This window comes from Myotis brandtii, unplaced genomic scaffold (assembly GCF_000412655.1).
Source record: "Myotis brandtii unplaced genomic scaffold, ASM41265v1 scaffold1229, whole genome shotgun sequence".
Taxonomy (NCBI): Eukaryota; Metazoa; Chordata; class Mammalia; order Chiroptera; family Vespertilionidae; genus Myotis; species Myotis brandtii.
In genome coordinates this window covers 125-26,485 of record NW_005354286.1, presented here as the reverse complement: position 1 = coordinate 26,485, position 26,361 = coordinate 125, and the positions used below count along the sequence as shown (strand labels likewise).

Here is a 26,361-nt window from a genome sequence, read left to right as displayed (position 1 = left end):
CCCACCCCTCCCCCACCACAAGGAAAATCGATCTTTAATACACGTGAAGACACTAGGAAAACATAGCTCACCTCTAATTTCTGGTTCAAATTATTTGGTTCAAAGGGTGTTTCTTCTTTGAGATGTGGTAACTCTTTTCGTCGAAATTTATTTTGTTTCATCTGGTGTAATCTCAGTTTCTCAAAGCTATTAGTTAGTTTGGAAAACTGTAAATAATAAAGAATGCTAACATGTTACTATTACTGGTAATTTCTAACTTGATTTCACCAGAGTTCTTTTCTGGTGTACCTCTTTGAAAATTTAAGTCATGATTAGAAAATGCAGTAAAGCTTAAATGTTCCAATTAGTGCAAACAGAACCAGTTATTAAAATTAACTTATTGAAGCTGAACACAATTCAGCTCCCAGGTAAATTTGGGATTTCATTAACTGCACAGTTAAACAGTGACTCACTTGATAAATGTTTTGTTCAGTTTGGCTTAACCATATGTAGTAAAGCTCATAATTTTAAAAAGTCAAGTGTTTTCCTTATTTTTATTTAGTGCCATCTTGTGCTGCCAGCTTTAATTTCAGTGTCTCAATCTAGAAAATAACCAACTTATACTTTATTCAGGAAAATGAAATACTGAATTTAAAAGATAGAAACAACAGAAATTGCTTACTCATGTTGATATAAAGTTAAGAAAATTTAAATATCAAAATTGATAAATTTCTCTTACCAAGAATTCTTTGTATAATTTAGACTATTATATTTTTGTTTCTTTTTTTACTGTCAAATAATAAAAGCAGCATGGTTTATCAACATCTGTGAGCAAATTTCTGTATGTTTACAAAAGATTTTTTTTTGTTTTTTTTACTTTTTATTTACAAATAATTATAGATTCACAGGAAGTTACAAAGATATTACAGAGAGGTTCTGAATCCTCTTCACCCAGTTTCTCCTAATATTTATACTTTAATGAACTATCCTATATAATAAAAGGCTAATATGCAAATTGTCCCCTCAATCAGGAGTTCAACCAGGGGGGAGGGCCGGCTGACCAACCCCCTGTGGCCCCTCCCCTTGGCCGGCCCCGAACCTAATCGGGGTGGGGCCAGCTGGACCCAACCTGTGCACAAATTCATGCACTGGGCCTCTAGTGGTACAATATCAAACCCAGGAAATTGACATCAGTCCAATATATTTTTATTGCTCACTATAATCCCATGGTATGGATGTAACCACAGTTTTTTTTAATCATTCACATATTGAAACATTTCGGTTATTTCCAGTTTGAGGTATTATAAACAAAGCTATGGACAATGATGCTACTTTATTGAATATTAAGTAGTCACTTCTGCTTTTTTCTCATATAATTAAAAAATTGAGATATAATTCATCTACCATAAAATTCACCCTTTAAACTATATAATTTATTGATTTTTACTATGTTCACAAAATTGTGCAACCTTCACACTAATTTCAGAATATTCTCATTGCTGCAAAAAGAAATGTCATACCTATTCATAGTGACTACACATTTCCTCCTTCCCCAAGCCCCTGGTAACTACTAAAATCCACTTTTTGTGTCTATAGGTTTGCTTGTTCTGATCATGTCATCATGATGGCATCATCCCATATGTGGTCTTTTGTGTCTGGCTTCTTTCTCCTAGCATAATGCTTTCAAGATTCACCCATATTATAACATGGACCAGTAAATACTTCGTTCCTTTTTATGGCTAATATTCCATTGCATGGACATACCACATTTGTTCATCCATTCATCTATTTATGAACATTTGGGTTATTTCCACTTTTTTGGATATTGTGAAAATGCTGCTCTGAACATTTGTACAGGTTTTTGTATGGGCATATGTTTTTATTTCTCTTAGGTATATACCTAGGAGTAGAACTGCCGGGTCATATGGAAACTCTAAGTTTAACTTTTTAAGGAACTGCCAAATTGTTTTCAAAATCATTTTCCATTCCCACTGGCAACATATAGGGTTCCAATTTCTCTATATCCTCATTGCACATGCTATTGTCCATCTTTTTTATTATAACCACCCTAGTGGGTGTGGAGGGATTATCTCATTATGGTTTTGATTTGCATTTCCCTCATGACTAATGATGCTGAGCATTTCCATGTGCTTATTGGCCATTTCTATATCTCTTTTGTAGAAATGTCTATTCATATCTTTGTTTTTAAATTTTGTCATTTGTCTTTTTATTGTTGACAAGTTATTTTAGATTTTGGATACTGGTCACTTATCAGAAATATAATTTGAAAATGTTTTCTCCCATTTTGCGTGTTGTCTTTTGACTTTCTTGCTGGTGTCCTTTGAAGCACAAAGGTTTTTCAATTTTGATGAAGTCAGGTCTATCAAACTTTTCTTGTGCTTTTGGTGCCAAATCTAAGATACCGTTGCCTAATGTTAGAAATATTTACTCCTAATGTTTTCTTCTAAGAGTTTTACAGATTTAGTTTTTACAGTTAGGTCTTTGATTAATTTTGAGTTAATTTTGTTTATGGTTTAGGAAGGTTCCAACTTAATTCTTTGTATTTTGTGGATATTCAGTTATCCCTTTCCTATTTGTTAAAAAGGCAATAGTCTTTTCCCACTGAGTTATCCTGTCACCACTTTTGCTTTTTTTAAAAATTAATATTTGCCTGGTGTGTTTTTCTATCTTTTTACTTTCAATGTACACACATAGTTCTATTTGAAGTGAGTGTCTGGAATAGAGTACTGTATAGGGTTGTGTCATATTTTTAAAATTTACTCTGTCATTTCTCCATCTTTTAATTGGTATATTTAGACTGTTTCCATTTAATGTAATTATTGATGTTAGGGCTTAAGCCTGACTTGTTTTGTTTCGTTTGTTCTCCAGTTTTTGGTTTTGTTACTGGGAAACCTGGGTTTGGATTTTGTTTCGTTTGTTCTCCAGTTTTTGGTTTTGTTACCGGGATACCTGGGTTTGGACTGCCTGTTGCTATTTCCAATAATGAAGGCAGGGTTGAATCATATAAGGCATTTATTGAGAAGGCCAGCCAACCAAGAAGATAGGGCACTTACAAGCATCAAATCCTGCCTTACAGTAAGGTGCAGGGGACAGGATTATAAAGGGGAAGAGGCTAGGGTGAGGCTGGAACGGACGTCAGCTATTGTCCTTAGTCATCGGGCGATGAGATAATGTTGATGAGATGATGTTTTGACTCCTGGTGGGCCGGCCTGACCATGCTTATCGGTTCTGCTTGCTGGATTCACAGCTGTGTCACTCCTCAGTCGCTTTGCACAGGCCTTGAAAACGAAACTGAAGAAAAACTTAACCCCCTATTCACATATGAGAAACTTAACCCCCTATTCACATAAGATATGTGTTCTAAGATTTAAAATAATATGATTATTTTTCACATTAATTCAGGTGCTCTATTATAATTACAGCCCCCCCCCCCCATCAGTTTCTTTCTTTTAGTTTTCATGTCTCCATCAGGGTTAATTCTAAAAAATTTACATTTTTTAGAATTCCATTTTAAATTACCTATAGTTTTTTTAAATATATCTCTTCATATAGCTTTTTAAGTTGTTGCTCTAGGTATTATGTTATACTTGTTAACGCAAATCTCTACTGGTGTTGAGATTTTGCCAGTTCAAATGAAGTATAGAAATGGTATTTCTCTTTATGCCCCTTTACCCTGATCCATTTATAACATTGTTGTCTTAAGTATTTCCTCAACATATATTAAGAACCACATTAGACATTGTTTAAATTTTTGAGTCAGCTGTCAAACAATTTAGAAAACTCAAGAAAAGTCTATTATATTTAACCATGTTTTTACTCTTTCCAGTGCTTTTTCTTTCTTCCTGATGTTTCAAGATTCTTTTTCATTTCCTTTCTGCTGAAAGAACCTCCGTTAGCCATCCTTTCAGTGTAGGTATATTGGTGACAAATTCTCTTAGTTTTCCTTCATTTGAGAATGTCTCAATTTTCCCTTCATTCTGAGACATAGATTTCTTGGACATAGAATTCTGGGTTGATATTTCTGTTCTTTCAGAAATTGAAAAATATTCTACTTCTTTCTGGCCTCCATGGATTTGGATGAGAAATCTCCTACCTGAATTGGTTTTTCCCTACAGGTACAATGTTATTTCTCTCTTTCTGCTTCCAAGATATTTTCTTTGCCTTTTAGTTTTCGGAATTTTGGCTATGATGTGTTCTTTTGGTGTAGGTGTCTTTGGGTTTATCACGTTTCACTAAGCTTCTTGAGTCTGTAAGTTTACATCTTTTGCCAAGTTTTGAAACTTTTCAGCCATTGCTTCATTGAATACTTTTTCATTCCCACCCTGCCCTCCTCTCCTCCTGGGACTCTGATGACACAGATCTTCAATCTTTTTGTATAGTACTACATGTTCTGGAGGTTAATTTTCTGTTAATCTATTTTCTCTCTGTTGTTCAGATTGGGTAATTTCTATTTTGCTATTTTCAAATGATTATTTTCTCTATCCTCTCCATTCTGCTTGTAATCCCATCCATTGACTTTTTTTTTTTTTAGTTTGGTTATTGTATTTTTTCAGTTATAAAATTTATAATTGGTTGTTCCTCATAGTTTTACTTATTTGCTAAAACTTTCTACTTTATCATTTCTTTCAAGTATGTTTGTAAATTGCTCATTAAAGCATTTTTATACTAGCTGCTTTAAAATCCTTGTCAGATAATTCTAACATCTGTTTTAACTCACTATTGGCATCACTTGATTATCTTTTCTCATCTAAGTTGACATCTTCTGGTTCTGGTAAAATGAGTGATGTTTTTATTGAAATCTATACATTTTTGGGTATTGTGTTATGACACTCTGGATTTTATTTAAGTATTGTGTTTTAGCAGGCCTCTTCTGATAACATTCCAGCAGGGAAAATGGCATGCTATCTCATTACTTCCAGCTGGCAGTGGAAGTCCAGTTGGTAACTCAGGAAAGGTGCTCCTTATTGATGTTGAGTGGCAATGGGACTTCAGGTTGAGGTGCATAGGTGCCTTGTTACTGCTTCTCACATGGCCGTCAGGGATACTGTAGTGAGGTTAGGTAGCCTTGTTACCACAGAGGGGTGGTGAGCAACTTAACTCCTCATTAGGCTTCCACGTACCACTCCAGAGAGGAGGAGGAGGCATGCATCATCACCAGCAGATGAGCATAGGAATCTAGGCTCTCACATGGTCTCCACGGACACTATGGGTTGGGTGGTGGTGGGGGGAGTGGCTTTGTTAATGCCTAGTGGTAATGAAATTCCTGGCTCTTCACTCCATCCTCTTTGATACCTCCCAGGCAGGGGAGGGTCTGGGCTGGGCTAGTCTGTCTACTGAGTCTCTGCTGGTGGGATGGGTTTGGGGTTGTAGTCTTTTTTTCTGGCGTGTTTGGCTGCAGTAATCATGTTTAATCTTGCGAGGCTGTCTTTTCATTGGTCTTTTGGCTGAAGAGAGAAGTCTTTCTTTGGGGCTCTTTTTGTTTGTTTGTGCCCACTGGAGTGTCTAGGTTGCCGGCTTCTCTGTTACTCAGTCTGGGACATAAGAGACAAATAGAGATCCCAGGGAATTCACTATCATGTTGTTCCTTGGGTCCCATGGTCCTAATTGTCTGTCTCTTCTCTTTACTTCTCGGAGTCTCCTTATACTGTTATAAATAATGTCCAGGGTTTCTAGTTGCATTTAACAGGACAGATAAGGAAAAGTAAATCTCCTCCAGGTTTATAGAAGTGGAAATCTCAAAAAAATTTATATATATAACAATTTTATTATGGTTAGAAGGAAAAGAAAATATCCCCTTGAAAAAAAGCAATTTCTACAAGAAAGCTTTGGCAGAGTTGAGCTATTCAAGGCAGAGAGCAGTAAAGTGTATCCTTAATGTATTTTAGAAAAATGAAATTGTAAATAAACCAGGAATTTCAAAGAAGGAAGCAGTAGAGTAAGCTAGCAAGAACAAAAGCATGTTTGCCACAAGACAGCATTTTCTGGTTAAAAAATGACATATTACTAGCTATTATACAAACCAAGTCAGTACATAGTACTTTCTTCTCTTTGTCTTTTTACTTCCCTCCCTCTTTCTTTCTCTTCTGTTCTCCCTCCCTAATTCTCTTCTTTCCGTTCTTTTAACCAGAGAAGAAAAGAGAAGCAAAAACAGCAGTGGAAGCAGATGGTTCAACAATAATGTAATGTTTCCAAAGTGTGTTCTTTGAAACACCTGTTGACGGTGTTTACCTTGTAATACTGTACTACAGTATAGTAGGTTTGGGTTTAAAAATAAAAAGGGTTCCATGGTCAGATATGCTTGGAAAATGATGGATTAAAAAGGCTACATGCATGTGTTTAAAGCAGGACTTCTCACAGCGTCTAATATGCTAATATGCACTGTGACTATCCAGGAGCAGAGGAGTACACATTTTCTACACTTTCAGTATTAGCCTTTCACAGGACAAATTTCTGTGAAATTGCAATGAAGATATTTGTTGTTTAGCCAGCAGCCAAGCAAAGCATCAAGTGTCTAGGATTCATATACTAAATGACTGTTCAATACCTGTAAACAAGGCCCAAAACATTTTAACAACAGGCTTAAAAAACATGCAAGAAATTAAAGATTTGACAAGCATGACTGAACTAGTGAAATATAATATAGAGATCATACTCAACTTGTATCTATATATTTTCAAACTTATTCCAGATCAGTTATAGTGATTTCATATTTATGTTGCAATTTTAGAGCTTTATCTTTATAGAAAATGCAAGGTTGATTCTCATTAAGTGTTAAATGTTTAGTTTTAGCAAGGAAAAACCATGTTTCATAATTCAAGCTACCACCTAGTGGCAGTTATTTAAATTGCAGGCAAAATGTCGGAGATTGATAAGATCATATCTATTACGTGACATCAAATGCTTCATATTCCAATATTAATGGCTGGTAACCTCCCTAAAAAAGGTACTTAAGGAAGAGCATTAGCTACTTTGGGCTCTTTTAACTATATTATCGAAGTAAGCAAGGATGTATCATCTACTAGCCCGGAGATGCTCAGATGATTATCACCCGATGTGTTATCTGGGTTGGGAAGAGAGACTGTTCTACGGCCCAGTGGGAGATATGGGAGTAAATGGGAAGGAAAGCAGTATTCCTCTCATCACGTGTGCAGAGCCCTATCGTTTCTGAAACAGCCTCCCAGTAACAAAGTAATAAAACCCAGCTTTGTTCTGTCAATGATCTACTTCATAATAGCAAATGTGCACATTTTAAACTGCTGTAGAAAAAAGGACTTCCCTATGAGGGAGTAATGACTCCAAAATACTAATTTAGTTTTTATTGTTGTTGTTCACATAGCTATTTATTATATAACTAACCAACAAGCCACTTGACAAACAGAACGCTATTAGTCTAGCAGTGTGCTAACAGTTAACGAGAAGATACAGAGCGGACAATCTAGTAAAAGACAAAATCAATGCATCTACAGCAGTGAAAGACAGGGCCCAACATATAACCTCCGGTTAAAATATGAGAACTTTTGCTTGCACTTAAAACAATCCATTTTAATAAAGTCAACACAACTTTTATAGGTCAAAACATATATCAAAATGTGTGATATTAAATGAACGAGTCTCCTTACTTGAGCTTTTAGGGTTTGCAGTTGTCCTTCATAATTCTGTGTCATTGCTAAGTTACATTTTTCCAGACTGTCCAACTTCTGTCTAAGTAATCCCACCTGCATTGAGAATAAAATTTAATTTTGATTTTACTAAATTTTGCCTGACAAAGTTAAAAAATGTGCAAAAGGGAGGTACAATTCAAATAAAACTGCTGTACCAAACCAAGCATAAATATTTGTACTAAAGTGCTTAAAATAGCCATTACTAATTAAATTCACAAAAAACAAACATTGCTGGCACTGTTCCACTGGGCACATATTGGGACAGTACGGTCTGGATGTTTGGCAGGAGATCCTCATCACCTCGCATTTCATATTAAGGTGTGGGATTTACTTTGCACAATCTTCTTGGCAGGCTTATGTTATCGGTACGCGGGCAGAAGCCCCACCGGCCCTCTTCAGCTCTTCCTTTAAGCCCCACTGCCTTCCGTGGGAGCTCTGCTTTGGCAGGACGATGGAATAATCGTTACGTTTTTATAAGAACTAACATATGAAAAAAAAATGTCCGACAGGATTTGGCTTACAGAGTTGTCTGCTTGAAAGCAGGGGAGGCATCTGTTTACAAATCTGTGCCAGTACAGGTGTGGCAGTGAGAGAATAGTCCTCGCACAGGTACCGTGAAGGGAAACTGGAGTCAGTAACTCAGTCAACTACATCAAACAATGACATCGCTAGCTGTGCCAGAAACCAAATTCAGGGAGAGCCCTATACAGGGAGGAAAGTGGCTGCTGAACAACACATCGACCATATTTGATTAGTAAACATTTCTCTTCTGCCTCGTCCCAAAGAAAGATTCACAGACACAGAAGTCCACCTTAGGTAAAGCATGTGGCTTTCCTGAACTCCTCTGCAGGCCTGAGCGCATCACACATTCTGCTACAGCCTAAGCGGCCTCCCAGGGGCTGAGGGCTCGCCTCTTGACTGGGTGCCAGGCACACACACACCCTCCCCTCCCCCCACACACACATGCACACACACACACACACACACACACACACACACACACACACACACATCCTTCGCCAAACTCTTGACATTCCACTTCTTTTAGGACATATTTTTCTAGTGGATTAGAAAGTGCAAATGCTCTTGAACTCTGCCTTGTCCAAGGACCCAGCTTTGACAACCATGTTTCTACAGCAGCAAAAGCACTGACATGTTACCTTGCCAGCAATATTTATTGCACGCACGTACTGAATGCTTACTTTCCTAGATGGCATTGATACTATATTTCTGTCTGCATCAGCACATTTTTATGGGTTTAGGATCTGTCACTTATTTTGATAGAACACATTTAGCACATTATGACAGGATTTTGAGCAATAATTGCTATTGCTGATGCTGCATAAAAACGATGTGTAATGAAAAACAGTCTGATAGACTAAGTACTATTTATAATAGTCCAAGAATTAATGTTTATTAATACAAACGTTCAGTACCTCTTGACCCTTCTGATCCAAACAAGTCTGTGCATTTGCCAACTCTTGATCCCGAAGATCTAACCTTGTCTCCAAAGCCCGCATCTTCCTCTCCCAGTCCAATTTCTTGTTGCTGACCATGATGTCAATTTGTTCCATTAATTCCTGAAGCTCAGCCTCACAAGGAGAAGCTCTGCCAATTATAGAAAAGTAAAATACATTTTTAAAAAGCTAAATGTGAGGTCAAGAAAAAAATTATTACCTGGCTCTGAATAAATCACTAGTTCCTCAAATTGTTAAATTATGTAAGTAGGAAGAAGCCTGAAAGCTAGAGGTGTGTTTTTTTTTGTTTGTTTTGCTTTGTTTTGTTAATCCTTACCTAAGGATATTTTTCCATTGACTTTTTTAGAGAGAATGGAAGAGAGGGAAGGGAGGGGGAGGGAGAGAGAGAAAGAAACATTGATGTGGATGTGAGAGACACACATTGACACATCGACTGGTTGCTGGGGATCGAACCTAGAACCCAGGTACATGCCCTTGACTGGGAATCTAACCCGCATTGTGTGGATCATGTCAGAAATAAGTTTGCAATAAAAATCAGATAAATAAATAAATAAATAAATAAATAAATAAGCATTTTTAGAGCATACAAATTCTAAGGAAAATTATCATTATGAAAAGTGGTTCCATGTTCTTGCATGTGAATATCCATGTACCTGTGTACATCATAGCTTGAGGTTTGACGGCAGGCAGACTGGGACTTCAGTTGTGCCTGTCAGGGGCAGAAGAGCAAGCCCAGTCAAGGCAGGGCCAGGTTCAAGGGTACTGCCTGGTTCCGGGGCCACTGCTCCAGGAGGGGAACTTGATGTGATCTGGTTAATGTCAGTTTGGAAGGAATCTGATCAGGCAGGTGTGGGCAAAGGAATGGAAGTCTTTACACAATGGGGATACTATTAGTCAGAGGTGGCAGTATCTCGGGTCTCTGAGGGTCTGCTGTGTTTGAAACAAAACGCTTGGTAATAACTACAATTATGGAGACTGAGAGTTGGTGAGAAGAGAGGTTGCTGGGTGCTTCTGGGCTGGGTTCTCCTTCGGAGAAGCTGAAGCATAGCCCAGCCACCCAGCACACACTTGTCCGTGTTAGAAAAGCAAGTTATTTCGCATCCATTCAATGCTGGTGATGGGCTTCTGATATATTTGTGTAGCTGGGGAAAGTCAGGCGGAGAGGCAGGTGCAAACTGACATTTCCTCCATTTGATTTCACCAAATCAGAATTTTAGGGTAATTAAGGATCATTTAGCGTTTTGAAAATACGGAGGCCCAGTGAGGTCAAAATCACACATAAATTAGCGGCAGAGCCAGAAATGGATTGTAGGCAGCTGCTTCCCATCTTAAGCCCCTTCCTGCATTCCACACAGGAAAAGATGTGGTGTTTTTAATAAGAACTTGCTTGAAGTATATAATGCAAATTAGCTTCATTGCAATAGGGTTAGAACAGGTATTGGAACCCAAAGAACTCAGAATTTCTGGAGTTGCTTTCTAAAATACCCAGAGTCAACCCAGACAAGGGATGTCCCTTTGAATGTTTATTCAACAGCAGAGAGGTTTCAAACACAAAGTGCCAGCCTTAGCATTCCTGGGATAAGGCCCAAAGACTCTCAAGTTTTACTTAAAACCTAAAACAAATTTGAGGAAAGGAAGTACTAGTTCCTCTATAAAAAAAACAATAGAACAAGAAGAATAGTTTTCACACCATTTTCTTTTTCATAACAACATGTATCAGCCTTTACTGTAAATACACTTTGCTTATTTTTTTCTGCTAGTATAAGCTCTGAAAGGAAAGGACTATATCAGTCTGTTTATCACTATCCCACCAGAACTCAGCCCAGTGCCCCAGCATGTAACGGATGCTCATTGCAAAATGAACAAATGAGTTCTTTTCATCACTATCTTATTTTAAAAACTATTTTAATTGATTTCAGAGAGGAAGGGAGAGGGAGAGAGAGATAGAAACATCAATGATGAGTGAGAATCATTGACCGGCTGCCTCCTGCACGCCCCCTGGCTGAGCCCACAACCAGGGCATGTGCTCAGACCAGGAATAGAACTGAGACTTCCTGGTTCATAGGCCGATGCTCAACCACTGAAATGCAGCATGCTAATGGAACTAAAATATAGGCCCAAAGGAAAGTATGGCATAATGTAAGTTTCTCAATCAATATTGTTAAATGAATGAATGTTTTGTTCTCTGGTTAAGACTATGCTATGTTGCCCTAACCGGTTTGGCTCAGTGGATAGAGCGTCGGCCTGTGGACTGAAAGGTCCCAGGTTCGATTCTGGTCAAGGGCATGTACCTTGGTTGTGGGCACATCCCCAGTTGGGGGTGTGCAGGAGGCAGCTGATCGATGTTTCTCTCTCATCGATGTTTCTAACTCTCTATCCTTCTCCCTTCCTCTCTGTAAAAAATCAATAAAATATATTAAAAAAAAGACTATGCTATGCAAAAGTTAGGATGGTACACTCACTGTTGGGGTGAAAGGACTTTTACAACCATCTAGTCCAACTACCCACACAGTGTCTGCATATCTTCTACAAATGTTTCTTAAGAGAATCATCTATCATACGGCTGCCTCCTGCACGCCCCCTGGCTGAGCCCACAACTAGGGCATGTGCCCAGATCAGGAATGGAACTGAGACTTCCTGGTTCATAGGCTGATGCTCAACCACTGAGCCACGTCAGTGGCATGTAGAAATGCAGCATGCTAATGGAACTTGAAGTTTAGGCCCAAAGGAAAAGTATGGAATAATGTAAGCTACTCAATCAATATTGTTAAATGAATGAATGTTTTGTCTCTGGTTAAGACTAAGCTATGCAAAAGTTAGGATAGTATACTCTTGGGTGGAAGGACTTTTACAACCATTTCGCCCAACTACCCACACAGTGTCTGCATATCTTCTACAAATGTTTCTTAAGAGAATCATCTATCATACCCCACTGATCAGATTCAGCAGGTCTAGGACAGAGCCCAAGATTCTGCATTGGTAACAAAGATGTCGAGTGATTCTGGAGCATGTTAAGGTTTGTGATCCATTTTGCAATAGCACTGCCACAAGGTCATCCAGCGTATGTCTGAATTCTTCCTTTAGCAGATAACCACTGACTGAGATCGTGTCCAGATGAGTTTTTAAAAGTTATTTCCTATACTAAAGAACTCTTTCACCCACTGGTCCTAATGTGATCCATCGGGACTATTCAATATAGTCAACCTTAGAGTGCTTGAATAACACAGTTATCAGTATGATGAATACAGTTACCAGTGTACCTCCAGATTCTCCTGCATCTTCTCTCCTCGGTGCTCCATATTAGAGGCTGAACATACAGACAATGGCCAGAACACATGACAACAGACTCAGACCCATAATCTCTACAGCAACGGTCCTAGAATGGTCAGGACTTGGTCAATGACTGACAGCTTCCTTAATTTTTGCCCCCACTTCCAAATCAGGACCAACTGGAGAAAGCCAAATATGCTTCCCAAATCAATCATGTAAGATGCCCCACTTCTCACATCCTGCCTCCAGGTTCTCTGTGCCAGCAGCCTCCAATCGGAGCATACCTGAAGCCTTTTGCTCACCATAGACCTTTTCTATTCTCCTGCCTGCCTTTGAGTCTCTGCCAAATGCAAGTGATGGTGGCTGACTCCCTTTCTGTAACAGGCGCTGAATTAAATAGGCTTCATTTGTTCTCATCTGGGTGGTCTTTGTTTATTCCCTTCAATTGCCCATGAGATTTTTTTCCTCTACCAATCACTACCTAGCATACTGCCTGGAAAATACTAGATGCTCAATATACATGAGTTAAATGAGTGAAAGAATGAATGACTACAGTAAGACTTTCAGACTCTTCATAACTCCCAGTGGCTCTCCTCTGAACATGTTCCCGTTTGTCGATTTCCTCCTTGAAATATGCCACTCAGAACTTTCTGTATGATCTAAGCGTGATCTAATCAGCTTGGAGAGGGACTCTCACATCCTTTGTTTTAGGTGCCATATATTTTTATTCAAGCAGATAAATATCAGTTTGAATCGGGGAGGGGAGAAGGGCAAAGCATACTTTTCAAGGTGCTTTTATCCTTGTCTAAACACCTCATTTCTTTGCCATACATGCTATGAGTAAAGCCGCCTAGTCACCATCTTGTGCTTGTTTAGTTATGGGGGGTGCACCAGGGCAGGGCTTTATATTTTCCTTATTAAAATTTAGCTTGATAGTTTCAGCCTCTCAGTGTGGCTCGTCATGACTGGTTCTTTAACGAAGCAAATATTCATTAAGTGGCTGCGGTCCACTGTGTGAGGAACTGGGAAGAGAGAGACACAAGATCAACTGCCTGTGGGTAGACACCTACAAGGCAGGCAGGAACAATGAGAGATGGATGAATAGGAGGGGAATCGAAAGGCAGGTACTGAATTCAGACTTGGATGGTGGGCTATCACAGCAGCTTTCCTAAATGAGGTAACATCTGAGCTTACATTTTGAGATCCTGTTTCTGTCAGATTATATTCACTTTATCTCCCAGTTTGTGTCAGCTGCCCATTTGATAAACATTACTTGTTTTATATATACATGTGTTTTTCATACAAGTGATTGTACAATGCCACGAAGGAAGAGATGGAGGACAGAGCCTATGGCATTCCACTACTACGCCCTTCAGGTGACAGTGATCTACTGATTATGCCTTTCCTTATAATCGGATGCAAATCCACTTAATTAACCTTACAATTCCACCTCCCCCCATAAAAATGTCATAAAAAGCTCTGCAACATATGATGCCAGAGCCCCAGTACAGCTCTTTCTGTGAGTTCCCTGGTGCACAGCCTATGAGCCCTGTGAACCAAGGCGGGTCTAGTGTGCCGTGGGCAGGTGTGTGCGTGCTGCATCCCAGCGGCCACTGCTTCCCCTCTAGGGGCTCATAAACCACTGATAATCTCTTCCAGAGTCTTAACTAAGATTCCTTTTTACATCAAACTCATTTCGGGGTCAAATTTAATATCTCCTTTAAACATTCAATTGTCCCATCTTCTTGTATACCTGCTCCTCCTCAGTTTTTAGAGATAATTAATAGCAGCAGCTGTCTCAGTAGCATCAATATTTGCTCCTAAATCTAGTGAAATATAAAATAAAATACAAAGGGCTTAGTTTAGCCCCCTTCTCAGATCTGGGCACTAACATTATTTCTATTTTCATTTGTCCCTTTAGTCAAATGCTAACCCTATGCTAATTATTTTCCTGCACTTCCTCTCATGGATCCTCACAACATCCCATCAAATACCTTATTATTCCAACTTTAGAAGAGTTGATTGAGGAGCTAAAAAATAAAAGAAATCCTCTGAATCTCTCAGCTCTGGAAACGGGGGTGGATTGTGTCTAATACATTATGCTAAGACACACACACCATGGCTCTTATTATTTTGGGGGTTTGTGTCTAACACACTACAATAAGACACACACACTACGGCCCTCACTACTTATTGGGTTTATCTTCAGGAGCAGTAATCAAGAGAAGGATCCAGGTCAGGCCAGAGGTCTAAATGCCTTAAACCAGAGGGGAGGGGGCACACTGAGACTTGGAGCGTGATAATCAGTCTGGTGAGCCTAGAGTCAAAATATCACGATATCAACTTTGGAGACAAAGAGAGGGCAAATTAGAAAGCTGATGTTTTAAATGGAGGTAGTAGTGGCGAGTATGTGGGAAGGGGCAGGGGAATGGAATGTGGAGAGAGTCATGCCTAGTGAAAAGGCCAGGCTAAGACACATGGGCCTATGTGTCACGCCAGAGGCCTGTAACAATGGGCTTACATGCAGGTTCCTATAAGGCGAACCTTCGTCAGACAGGTAGCTCTGGTGACCATATAACCTGCTATTGAAACCAGGACAATTTTGAAATTGAAAAGGCCGCTTGTAATAATTATGCCAGCAAAACAGGTGTAAACAGTGATTGTTCTGGGAAAACTGGGATGTAGGTCAGCCTACCCGTCACCAATCTGGAAAGTAGAAGTGGATAAAAGGTCTGTAAAAAATAAAAAAGTGAGTTCAGTTGGGGACATGAGAGATGTCTGAGTAGAAATGGATCTTCAGCTCAGGAAGAGAAGAGGAGGATTAAAGGACAAATGTGGAAGTGAGCATACAGGAAGGGGAGGGAGCGAGGAGGGGAAGCATAGAGAAAAGAGTAAGAGGAGACCATTTCATGGGACACAGAAGAGTCTAAGAAAATGAGTTTCCAAAAGGCTGATGAGCAATCATATTAGGGCTTAACTTTTTCAAAACAGTTTAATGAAATTCATTCTCAAATGTTTGCATGTACATTTGTCTGAGTTATATTATTCTCCATTTAGCTATACTAGTAAGTATAGTTTAACTTTTCTGCGGTGGCTCACACACCCTGTGCTGCACATCAAATGCTGTATCACACGGGAAACGTGAACAGAGCCCAGTGGGAGAGACTCCAGGAGGAGCCCAGAACCACTTCCGCAGACACGTCTGTGACGTCAGCCCGCCCTTTAGTCACGTGCCTCCTGAAACAGTACAGTGAAAGTTATTACTTTTTGACTTCTAGGTCATAGTTTCATGGTTACCCTTGTTCAAAATTAATTACAGAATTATAGCTAAAAGTGGCTTTTCCTCAAACACTTTTCTTGTTGTCCAAAAAATGTTATTTACTCCATGTTAGTGTTTGCTCACTTAGCAACATTACAACTCCTATTTTTACTGCCTATTTGAGGTGGTGGCTCATATTCAGCCCATTCTTCTCTCTCATTTTCAATAACCTTAATGTTGGGGTGTGGAGGAGATATAAATCCCACTACCTCACAAACCAAGCTTCAATGTACTTATAAAGGCCTCATTCTAAAGCCTTCATCATAATCTTCAAAGGAAGACTTTTATAGAAATAAAATGCAATGTGATAGCTTCCAAGCCTCTACCAATGTTTTATTATACTTCTAGACACATACAAATTTAAAATTTCCTTTTTCATGTTCTGAAAAGAATGGAAGATCTGTTAAAATACCTACATTACAGGTAAACTTTTTCTAAAATAACTATCACATTCTAAGTAACATCTTGGTTCACAGATTGAATGAGGTGAGAAGACAGTGAAATATTAGCAGGCACTAACCTTCTTTCTTCAGGGTTATTTTTATAATTATCTAGAAGCATAAGTAACTTCACTATCCTTGTAAACATATATCTGAAATATTTCACATTACTACATAAAAAGATATGATACAATTAATAACAAACAAATGTTTATCTACACATGCATTAGGTTGGATTCTATAAGCCAATTGCTAGGACAACTAAAATTCCCTCTTTCCAAAAGGTCTATATGATGAGAGATTGCAGTGTTAGTGCATGTGAGGATAGTCATTTTACCATTTTCTATTTAAAACTAGAGCCAGTTATTTCACTGGATCCTTACAGCAAAAAATTAGGCAAACATTGATAAAATCTGTCTTCCAATGCTAGAAAACTAAGAAATATACTGTTTCCTGGATATTGGAAATTTCTAATGGACCTTCTGATGCCAGCCTGTTCTGATAACTTCCAAATCTGTACCTTATTCTTATCTCCTATGTGGCTAGTTGCCCACCCAACATCATCCTTCCTTCCATACTAATGGAGCTCAGATGTTATTCAGGGTGAAACTGTGTCCAGTTAAAACACAACTACATTTCCCAGTCTCCTCTGGGGCTAGGCCTGGCCATGGAACAAAATCTGGCCTGTGAAATATAATGGAAGTTGCTGTGAAGCTATTTAAAAGAGGGACACAGCCGTTGCTGTTAGTGTCCTACACATTCCTCACACTCACCACTTCAAGGCACTCAGCCTGGTGTCTAGTGGACAGCTTAATTAGTCTCTCAAAGGAATCTTTCCCTGCCTTTCCTTCCCTCCCCGTTCCCCTCCCTGCCTCCCTTTCTCCCTTCCCCACTCCTTCCCCACTTCCCAATCTCCCCACTCCCTTCCTTTCTAGTTTCCTTCCTCCTTTTCAAAATCACTCATTGATTTTCTATAATCACTCGGCACTGTGCTAACATTTCAGGATCTACCTTCAAAGTTGTATTTTACCCCAGGTCTACTTCACCTTTCTTCTTCAGAGGCACAAGAAATTAGAACTTGTCAAATTTAATTACTCTGGAGAGGAGTATGTGTGGGTGGGTGGGGATAAAATATGATGGGAGAAGAAAAATGGGGTATAGTCTGGGGCATTCAGAAGGCAAGAGAATCAACCAAATTAAAAAGAATTTTCAGTGTGCAAAAAGAATACATTACTACAATTTATTAAACTACCAATATATTGACTTACATTCGAATTATTTTATACACTATAATTAAAACTGTATTTAACTCATAAAAAACCATATAACCTGTTATCAATTAATATACTTTAGAGTTGGAAAGGACACTTTCAAGGTTAAGAAAGACACATAGAAGAGTAGTGCTTTAAAGTATTTTTTCTGAATTCAGATGTGAGAAGTTATGCTTTAATATTCATCTGCTTGGTTTCTTTGAAAATATGACTCTCACAGTAGATAAAAAATTTGGCAGATCATGTAACAGTACCTAGATTTTTAGGAAGGATTTGACAAGATTCAATGAATGAGATCAATGGCTAAGATGTAAGTCACAGAATAAAAAGTAAATGATTCAGTAGAGAAAAATGAGACTTTTGGTTGAAGATGGATGAATACGCATTTTATTCTCTTCCAAAATCCTACTAAAATAAAGCAAGGGGGTCTTTTCAACCTATGCAGTCACACCTACAAGGACAAAAATGAAGGGAGCTGGGAGGAGAGGAAGCCCAGAAGCAGCCCACGTAGGGATTTCTGGAAGGAGGGGGTAAATGCTGGCAGCCCGACTTATACCCTCCAATCAGGAGAATTTAGAAGAGTGTTTTCTGGCTCTGATCAGCCTGAGACTGGTCACCGAAAGAGACTAGACTGATGACCACACAGTAAAGACCCCTGTCGCAGCGCCCTGCCATGTACATGGAGCTGCCTGTCAGCTTTCAACTCTACCACCCTTAAATAGGAACAAGCAGTCAGGGACCACAGCCATTTGAAGAAAACCATTCACACAACTAGGTCAAATACCAACAGAAAGACATTTTTGAAGTAAATTATGCAGAAAGAAGAAAACTTCAAAACATTTGTAATTAAGATACTAGAGTTATCAATACCAAGACAAACAAAATGTACAGGAGATGAGAAATAATCACAGTGTACTATATGGCTCAGAGGTAAAGATCGTTTATAAAGTCATTATGAGACAAACAGAATATTGACCCAACTAAGATCATAATGTATTGGAAGAATCTGAAGTGTGTGTGTGTGTGTGTGTGTGTGTGTGTGTGTGTGTGTGTGATGAAAAATAACCATTGTGGATGTCAGTAGACGATGTCTAAGACTGAAAAATCAAGAAGTAGCAATATAAGCATGTTATTTAGAGAGATGGAGGTAAATACCCCCCCAAAAAAGTGCCTCTGGGGAGGGAACAGGAGATAGCTGTTTTTTGGTAACTGGTAAAAAACAAAATGACTTTTTAAACTTTGTACATGTATAACTAAGAAAAGAAAGATCTGGATAAATGTTCTTTTTCAATTCATATGTGCATCCACATATATAAGGAAATTGACTTTAAACATTTTAAATTTTAATTAATTATTTATGTTTAAATTTATCTTTATCTCCACCCCTACCCCATCCCCAGGCCTTCACCGCACTATTGTCTATAATAACACTCCAGAATTTGTACATTTGGGGACTTTATGTATGTGTTTCATTGACTTTAGCATTGCTTAATGCATTTGTGGAATTGCCATTTAGGAATAACCGTCATATATAAGTGCATTAAATATAAGCTTTAGTAATCTTAAATATATTAGACTGTATTACACCTTGGCTGGTGGCTCCGCCTGAACCCTCAGGCAGCTGCAGATGCACTGTAGTTGGTGGGCAGATTTCTCTACTTGAATTCTCTGGTAGAGTAGCAGAGGCTGGGAGAAAAGTGGGGCTGTGGAGCAGTTGTTAGAGGTTGGGGAGAGGCACAAATTGAAGGGTGTGAAGAAATACACTGGAGCCATACCCACCGAATAACTGATTGTAACGATGTTGCTAAAAGGATCAAGAGATAATTTCAAACAATCTTATTCATATTTTAATGAGTCAAGGTTATGTTGCATTGATTTTAAAAAAAGCAATTTTGAATGCAAAAGGAACAACAAAATAAACATACAAAAAAAATAAATACTTGGAAATATAAACATGGTTGTCAACACTAAAGATCTCAGTAGTGGCAGAAAAAACCCCCAGAATGAAATCATTGCTGTAATAAAAATGTGAAAACTGAAGAAATTTCTCTGTAACATAGAGAAAAAAAGAGGATGATGAAAATTAAGAGAGAAAGAAGAAGATATAGATATGCTAGGAGATAAGAATGAAACAAGACAGTGGAGACTAATATCAAATAAATAGAAGAAAATTTCACTGAGCTGAAGAAATTTGAATCTTTAGAGTAAAAGTGTTTATCACGTGCCATGAAGGATTATTAAGAAAGGATGCATACCTAGAAAGGTTTTCTGACAAATTTTAAAATTCTAGGATAAACAGAAACCCTATAAACCTCTAGACATTAAAAAGAAAGAAGGAAAGAGAGAGTGAGACTGCTTTCGCTTTTCCATCTGCAACACTCAATTCTTCAAGACAATGGGAGTTATGTTACAGAGTTTGTGCTTAAAAGTAAAAATAAGACATGTAAAAAGTTAAAAAGTATATCACCCGCATTCATTTTTATGAAAAGATTCACTAAGGATATACTTCAGTCAAATTAGAAGTAAATTCAAAAATTTCTTAAATTTAAGAACAGGGAAGGTTTTGTATATAAATAATAGTAATAACAATGCAATTAAACTTATAGCTGTTAAAAGGGATTCTTAAAATAAGAAAGGAATAAAATAACAAGTAACATTATCCTATGTATAATAATGTTTATAAAAATTAATAGCAACCAGGAACTAGAACTCCAGATTACTTCTTATAGGTGGGATAAGGGAATGGGAAGCAAAGGCACTACTAAAGGTTAAGTCTTACTATGGTTGAGGTAATTTAAAGGTATAGTTAAAATTCAGTATGCCAAAAGAGGAATCAAAAATAAAATGTTTGTAAAAAATATAAGTTAATAACTTATAAGATGTAAAACTTGTAAAGGAAAAAGAAGGAAAACCAGATCAGACTAGCAAATGTTGTGAAGTAAAAAAGGGTCAGATGTTAACATTAATGACCATAAAATCTCTTTTTTTAATGACGATTCTCTAATTGAGTTATTTATATTTTAATCTAATCATAGGCTATTTATAAGAGACACAATATGATATAAAAAAGAATGAAAACAAGGGGATGAATAAGAGTTGTCAATATCAGTACCAGGCAAAGTAGAAGACAAACAAAATAACATTAACTCATACTTGTGAGATATTTTTTAAAGCAAAATCATATAATATACCAGGAAGATATAATATCCTGTCTATAATAACACTCCAGAATTTGTACATTTGGGGACTTTATGTATGTGTTTCATTGACTTTAGCATTGCTTAATGCATTTGTGGAATTGCCATTTAGGAATAACCGTCATATATAAGTGCATTAAATATAAGCTTTAGTAATCTTAAATATATTAGACTGTATTACACCTTGGCTGGTGGCTCCGCCTGAACCCTCAGGCAGCTGCAGATGCACTGTAGTTGGTGGGCAGATTTCTCTACTTGAATTCTCTGGTAGAGTAGCAGAGGCTGGGAGAAAAGTGGGGCTGTGGAGCAGTTGTTAGAGGTTGGGGAGAGGCACAAATTGAAGGGTGTGAAGAAATACACTGGAGCCATACCCACCGAATAACTGATTGTAACGACGTTGCTAAAAGGATCAAGAGATAATTTCAAACAATCTTATTCATATTTTAATGAGTCAAGGTTATGTTGCATTGATTTTAAAAAAAGCAATTTTGAATGCAAAAGGAACAACAAAATAAACATACAAAAAAAATAAATACTTGGAAATATAAACATGGTTGTCAACACTAAAGATCTCAGTAGTGGCAGAAAAAACCCCCAGAATGAAATCATTGCTGTAATAAAAATGTGAAAACTGAAGAAATTTCTCTGTAACATAGAGAAAAAAAGAGGATGATGAAAATTAAGAGAGAAAGAAGAAGATATAGATATGCTATGAGATAAGAATGAAACAAGACAGTGGAGACTAATATCAAATAAATAGAAGAAAATTTCACTGAGCTGAAGAAATTTGAATCTTTAGAGTAAAAGTGTTTATCACGTGCCATGAAGGATTATTAAGAAAGGATGCATACCTAGAAAGGTTTTCTGACAAATTTTAAAATTCTAGGATAAACAGAAACCCTATAAACCTCTAGACATTAAAAAGAAAGAAGGAAAGAGAGAGTGAGACTGCTTTCGCTTTTCCATCTGCAACACTCAATTCTTCAAGACAATGGGAGTCATGTTACAGAGTTTGTGCTTAAAAGTAAAAATAAGGCATGTAAAAAGTTAAAAAGTATATCACCCACATTCATTTTTATGAAAAGATTACCTAAGGATATACTTCAGTCAAATTAAAAGTAAATTCAAAAATTTCTTAAGTTTAAGAACAGGGAAGGTTTTGTATATAAATAATAGTAATAACAATGCAATTAAACTTATAGCTGTTAAAAAGGATTCTTGAAATAAGAAAGGAATAAAATAACAAGTAACATTATCCTATGTATAATAATGTTTATTAAAATTAATAGCAACCAGGAACTAGAACCCCAGATTATTTCTTATAGGTGGGATAAGGGAATGGGGAAGCAAAGGCACTACTAAAGATTAAGTCTAACTATGGTTGAGGTAATTTAAAGGTATAGTTAAAATTCAGTATGCCAAAAGAGGAATCAAAAATAAAATGTTTGTAAAAAATGTAAGTTAATAACTTATAAGATGTAAAACTTGTAAAGGAAAAAGAAGGAAAACTAGATCAGGCTAGCAAAAGTTGTGAAGTAAAAAAGGGTCAAATGTTAACATTAATGATCATAAAATTCTCTTTTTTATGACGATTCTCTAATTGAAATAAGATGTAAAACTTGTAAAGGAAAAAGAAGGAAAACCAGATCAGACTAGCAAATGTTGTGAAGTAAAAAAGGGTCAGATGTTAACATTAATGACCATAAAATTCTCTTTTTTAATGACGATTCTCTAATTGAGTTATTTATATTTTAATCTAATCATAGGCTATTTATAAGAGACACAATATGATATAAAAAAGAATGAAAACAAGGGGATGAATAAGAGTTGTCAATATCAGTACCAGGCAAAGTAGAAGACAAACAAAATAACATTAACTCATACTTGTGAGATATTTTTTAAAGCAAAATCATATAATATACCAGGAAGATATAATATCCATGGACCCCAGTACATTGAATAGAACACAAAAATATGTAAAACAAAAACTGCTTGAAATACAAGAATAATTGGATAAAACTATAATTATATAAAGATGTTCCTTAAAAAATTTTTTGACAGATCAAATAGACAAAAGTCAGGTAATAATGGATTTGAAAAACATAATTTAAATGTAATAATAATAATTAAAAGGTTTGATTATATATGTATGATCTTCTTTATTCTTTTTACTTAACCAATAGAGAATATACATTTGTTTTCAAATGCTCAAAGAACATTTATAGAGGTTGATCATCCAATAGATCACAAGAATAATCTTAATAAAGCTGAAATATCATCTAGGTCATAGTCTATGACCATGGTGGTAGGGAGATTAGAAAGTAATAACAAAAAAATAATTATCTCCCCACTGGAAGTTGTATTTCCTAAATATCTCTTAAGCTAAATAGTAAATCAAAATGGAAGTAATAGGCTATTTCGAAAACGACAGGGGGAACACTGATCCTATGGTCCATAGTAAAGCTGTGCACAAGAGGAACTTGAGCTTTAATGTTTTTATTATTTAAAGAAATTATGAAATCCAGACTCATGAAAATAACTGAACTATAATTTGTAACTCAAAATTCAGAGCAAGATAAATAAAATAGAACATAAAAGGACAAATTAATAAGTATAAATTCATGAATAAGAAAACAAAGCAATATCTAGATATGGTTTCTCTCTCTCTCTCTCTCATAAGGGAATATTTATTGAACGAGCAGGTGCCAACTAAGAAGATAGGAGACTTAGTGGTGCCTCAAATCCATCTCAGAAAAGTAGAGTACAGGCTTCTTTTATGTCAAGGGAAGGGGGAAACAGGAGTGGCAAGAGGTGATTGACTACAAAAGACATCTGGGTGCCAGCAAGGGTCCAAGGAAGATTGTACTTAGTCTGTTGACCCTAGTTGATGTGAGTTCGGTCATGAGCTTCCTGCAATTCCTTGATAAACAATACATACTTCCCTTATATCCTGAGATAGTATGTATTGTTTTTGTAAAACTCAAGCCAAAAGCAGAATCCCTCTAATGATTAATACGTCTACTAGTATATGCAAGACTAAGCAGAAGCTACTAAACAGAGACTTGGAGTCAGAAAATCCTACCATTTCACTCTGTTACAATGCCCCCTTTTTTGTTCTCCACTCCTTAATCTTGAGGAAAATAAGGCAACTGGGTCTAGGTTCAATTAAGAGAGAGGATTAGCTTTAAGATGGAGTCAGATTTGCCTGCCCATTGTGCCCCTCTTATCTGGCTCTTACAATCTCACATACCTACCTCTTCCACAATGGTCCCTGAGCCATAGAGAAGGCATTCTGGATGTTTCAGACAAAAAATAAAGAGTAACTTTTGTTATTGTGTTCCCCAGGGCCCAAACCATGACAAGCTGGCCACTGCTCACACACTTCCTAACAAGTAATTGAAAGTGATCCTATTGTCTAAGGACCTCTGTGTCAAGGATTCTAAGGTGAGTCTGATTTGTTCAGTGAAGTGGGTGCCCTAATCACTAGAGATTGCGGAAGGAATAGCCCAAGTGGGAAACACATTTCCTAACAGTTTCTTTCCCATTGAGAGGGCATCAGTCTTGTGGCAACGGAAAGCTTCAATTTATCTGGAAAATATATGCACAAAAACAAGAACATACTGATAACCCAAACTAAGTGGCAGCTGAATGAAGTCCAGCTTAAGTGTACTATGGTGGATAAGGAATGCAAAAACCACCACCAACAACAAAACAACAACAACAAAATGCCAGGGAGCTGGGTTAACCAAGCAGCCATCTTTGGTTTCCCATAGTCTGGACTGTTCATTTAATTTGCAATCATTGTTTACCCATCTTAATTTCTTTCATTTAGGAACAGCCTTTTGACATGTTAGAACCTTGGACTGGCAAAAGTGTAGTAATGAAGGGCCCCCAGTTCCGGCCAAGGGCACATGCCTGGACTCTGGGCTTGATCCCCAGTGTGGGGTGTGCAGGAGGCAGCCAATCAATGATTCTGTCTCATCATTGATGTTTCTCTCTCTCTCTCATCCTCTCTGAAATCAATAAAAATTTAAAAAACATTTTAAAAAAAAGTGATAGCTAGCATTATCCAGACTTGTGCAGCTTCCCTTTAGCCTGATGTCAAAGTCATGGTTTGAGCAGAAAACCTGAAAGTGAGATACCTGAAGTGGTTTGACTAGTACAAAATCAGTCACAGTCAAGATAGGCACACTAGCACCTCCCTCCCCACCATACCTCCTCCCCACTCAGCTCCAGGGTCAGCCAGTGGCTAGTTAGCTAATGAAACAATAGTAGACAGAGAAACCTTGGTGGTGCTGGTGTCATGGAAGGGGTGGGGATAGATATTTGTGAAAAGGAATTTAATTTTTTATGATGGTGAATGTCATACCAATTCTATTCCTGATCTCTAGGAAACTTTTGGTAAAATATCCAGTCTTGTTGCTGTTTTGAGGCGCTAAATCTGTTTCGAGGCTATGCTTAAGTGCTGAGTTCAGCCTTAAGGACAAACGTGGAGGGTTGGACTCTTGGTACAGCAAGAAAGGGGCAAGCTGGCCAGGAACTGCTGCACTGTGGAAACCCAAGAGCACACGGAGCCCGTGTGCACAGCCAAAACACTAAAAAACTCACCCAAAGTTGGAAAACGGTGATTTCCACTGCAGATCCAGGTCTAAATGGAGACTCAAACTATAGATCCTTAAAATCACTTGGATTTCTCCCACATCCTCCTCACCAAAATAACTGGCATATCCTTCTATTAATACTAAATTTCAAAAGTCATGTATCGCCAGGACATTTTTGGCATAGTCAAGTACCAACTGATTAAACAGAAATTTCTCAGCACTTACCCCGCTGTATTATGGACTTGGTTCTCCATGTCGAGAAACTGCCTCTGGTTTATATTTCTCAATGTTTAACCTGTAAGGGAGAAAAATGATCTAGATTCCCCAAATGATAGTAACCGTTATTAACCTAGAAAACAAGAATTGCTTCTGGTAAACCGTTTAGTATGAGTTTTTCTGAATGTAGTGCTTTTGGTTCTACAAAATGTAGAAACTTGCGTTTGTGTGTGTGTCTCCCCATGCATTTGTGACACTGGCTTAGTGGTGAGTACATAATTGGGATACTCAATCCAAGTGGCATTCACTACAGAACAGCTTGGTGCCAGGTCCATGAGGTGAGTAAAATAGAATTCCTATTTTATTCCAGCTAAATGCTCTCAAACTTCCCTTTCTTGCGGATCCTCTAAGGTTGCCGTTATTTTTTATTTGTAAAAAAATAAAAAAAATTATGAGTAAATTTTTTATTTGGCCCTTTCTGGGTTTTGTCAGAGATTTAAAATAAAAAGACTAAGAATTCCCTAAAATTAGGAATCTCACAATTCCTCAAAGACTCTGTAGGCATCTGCTCACCCTTGGGTGTTAGTATTTGCCCAAAGTTAAAAAAAAACAAAACAAAAATGCTTTCTCCAGCAACAATGTCTTCATGAGGATAAATGGACAAAGTATTGAAAAGGACTTCAACTCCTCTGAATTACTGAATAAAAGTCAATTAAATAGCCTTCAAGGGGGTAGAAAGAGGAGGAAGACTCCTGGGCTGATGTCACTCTCTAATCAAAGGATTTAAGAGGAACCCTGGATTGTGAGTGGAGAGGAGGGGCGAGGAGCAGGGGTGGGGAACGCCAGGTGAATACATTCATTTTGTAGGTCTCAAATCCTTCGCTTTCACATCAGGGAAACTGAGGCAC

At 37.6% G+C, this 26,361-nt stretch overlaps 1 protein-coding gene across 1 annotated transcript in view; it reads right to left on the bottom strand.

Moving 5' to 3' along the window:
• Positions 1-25,535, bottom strand: part of CCDC67 (coiled-coil domain containing 67) — an 83,618-nt gene extending 58,083 nt beyond the window's left edge. The window contains exons 1-4 of the mRNA XM_005858909.2: positions 25,463-25,535; positions 9,098-9,269; positions 7,620-7,715; positions 72-206 (exon numbers count right to left, since the gene is read on the bottom strand). Of these exons, the coding sequence (XP_005858971.1) occupies positions 72-206; positions 7,620-7,715; positions 9,098-9,269; positions 25,463-25,491 (432 nt within the window). The 5' untranslated portion in view covers positions 25,492-25,535. The remainder of the gene's footprint in view (positions 1-71; positions 207-7,619; positions 7,716-9,097; positions 9,270-25,462) is intronic.
• Between the last annotated feature and the right edge of the window lie 826 nt (positions 25,536-26,361).